The sequence below is a fragment of the Aplysia californica genome, unplaced genomic scaffold (genome assembly GCF_000002075.1).
Source record: "Aplysia californica isolate F4 #8 unplaced genomic scaffold, AplCal3.0 scaffold00524, whole genome shotgun sequence".
Lineage (NCBI taxonomy): Eukaryota > Metazoa > Mollusca > Gastropoda > Aplysiida > Aplysiidae > Aplysia > Aplysia californica.
The window spans coordinates 395,926-397,652 of NW_004797794.1; the positions used below are offsets into that span (position 1 = coordinate 395,926).

At 41.0% G+C, this 1,727-nt stretch overlaps 1 protein-coding gene across 1 annotated transcript in view; it reads right to left on the reverse strand.

Annotated features, from left to right (window-relative positions):
* Positions 1-1,495: 1,495 nt before the first annotated feature.
* Positions 1,496-1,727, reverse strand: part of LOC101856045 (4-coumarate--CoA ligase) — a gene marked incomplete at its 3' end in the record, with an annotated part of 8,041 nt that continues 7,809 nt past the window's right edge. Inside the window, 1 exon segment of the mRNA XM_013086943.2 lies at positions 1,496-1,590. Coding sequence (XP_012942397.1) covers positions 1,496-1,590 — 95 coding nt within the window.

The window sequence follows — 1,727 nt, forward strand, 5'->3', positions numbered from 1 at the left end:
AGCTCAGGACCGAAACTTGCACCTCCCCTCGACATCCTTAGGATACCAGAGGAAAGAAAAAGTAAAAGTAAAAGTAAAGTAAGTAATGAATATATTATTGTGCGTGCGTGAGTGAGTGTGTGTGTATGTATGAATGTATGTGTGTGTGTGGGGGGGGTGTATGTATGTGTGTGTGTTCGTGTGTGTGTGTGTGTGTGCGCGCCTGGGTTTGTGAGGTTGCTTGTGTGTGTGAGTAAGTGTACTCACCACTTTGACAAGGCTCTTGCGGTTTTTCCAAAACATGTCCGCGCAAAATTCGATTATAATATTAATGTTGGAAGATATAGACCTACTTTGCTCTCTTTTTATAGTGTCTTGAAATCCATTTCTCTTTATGTCGATGTTTCGCTACTTTTTTGTTCACACACACACTCCCTCAAACCTATAAACATTCTCTTGTGGATGGGTGCAGGGCACCACTGGTAGGTTATGCTTCATTACTTTCCTGATGTTTCTTCCGTCTGTCATCCTTACTTGCTTTTTCGTCTTTTCTTTCTTAAATGCGTAAGTATTTTACATCCCCATCCTCTTAATTTAGATCATTTAGAAGGCAGGCTTCAATCCTGCCAGTCAGGGCCAACCTGGGCTGAGAAGGATACAATTTCCCAACAGAAAGAAGAACGTAACCAAGAAAAATTCTCCCCACACGGGTATCGAACTCAGGTTGTCTGCACTAGATGGTGAAACGTGTAACCACTACACCATAGACGATGATAATTGCCCCCACCCAATCCCCTAACCCCTCTCTCCCACCCCCACCTCCACCCCCACCGGGTATAATATAGTTTGTCCGTGTGCTTTACTGCACTCAGACACATACGCATGTATGTATGTACAGGCATCCACATACACGTACATACAAACTCACACACACACACACACACACACACACACACACACACACACACACAGACAGACAGACAGAGATCTACACCAGGTTGTCAATAAAAAATAAACATTTACATGTATTAAAATTTTTTCATGGCGAAAGATTCCAAACGTAAGTCAAGCGGGCCGGGTACATGTATCAATTTCATTGTTGGGAATTTTGCTAGAGAACCCTAATGAATTATAACAAAGTGCTAAAATTATATCGATGCAAACAAAATATTTTCTGATAAACAACAAAGTTATCATGCTCTGGCAAAAAGTGCACATGATGTGAAGTTCACAGAATAATGATAATCATTATCAATGATATTCAATTTGTGTGTGTTGCTTAATTCAGTATGTTTTAACATCACCTATAATGGCAACCTTCCTTGAGTACTAATGGACTGTGCTGCATAAACACAATATCCTGTCAAACATTTCAGATCCTTACCCCCTCCCCCCTTCTTTTCTTTATATGTTACTCTCTGGCAGTCACATCCCTGATCTTCAGCACTTTTATTATAACCTAATTATGTTGTTGCAAGAGCCGTAAAACTCTCACTTTCTATAAAGTGCTGCATACCTTAGCCAGAGTGTTGGGTAGGAGCGGACCAACTGACCCTGTGATGCCCACGGTGTCGAAGTTGGTGGCCGGAGAAGTCTCAGTCAAGCCGTAACCTGTACCGAAAAAAAGGTCACATTCTAAAATCTCTGAATAAATTTTGATCAAATATCTCGGTCTTTTTTATTGGATATTGCCGTAAAACTCTTACTAAAACTAAACCAAACACTCACCTGGGTTGTTTTGTTGTGGG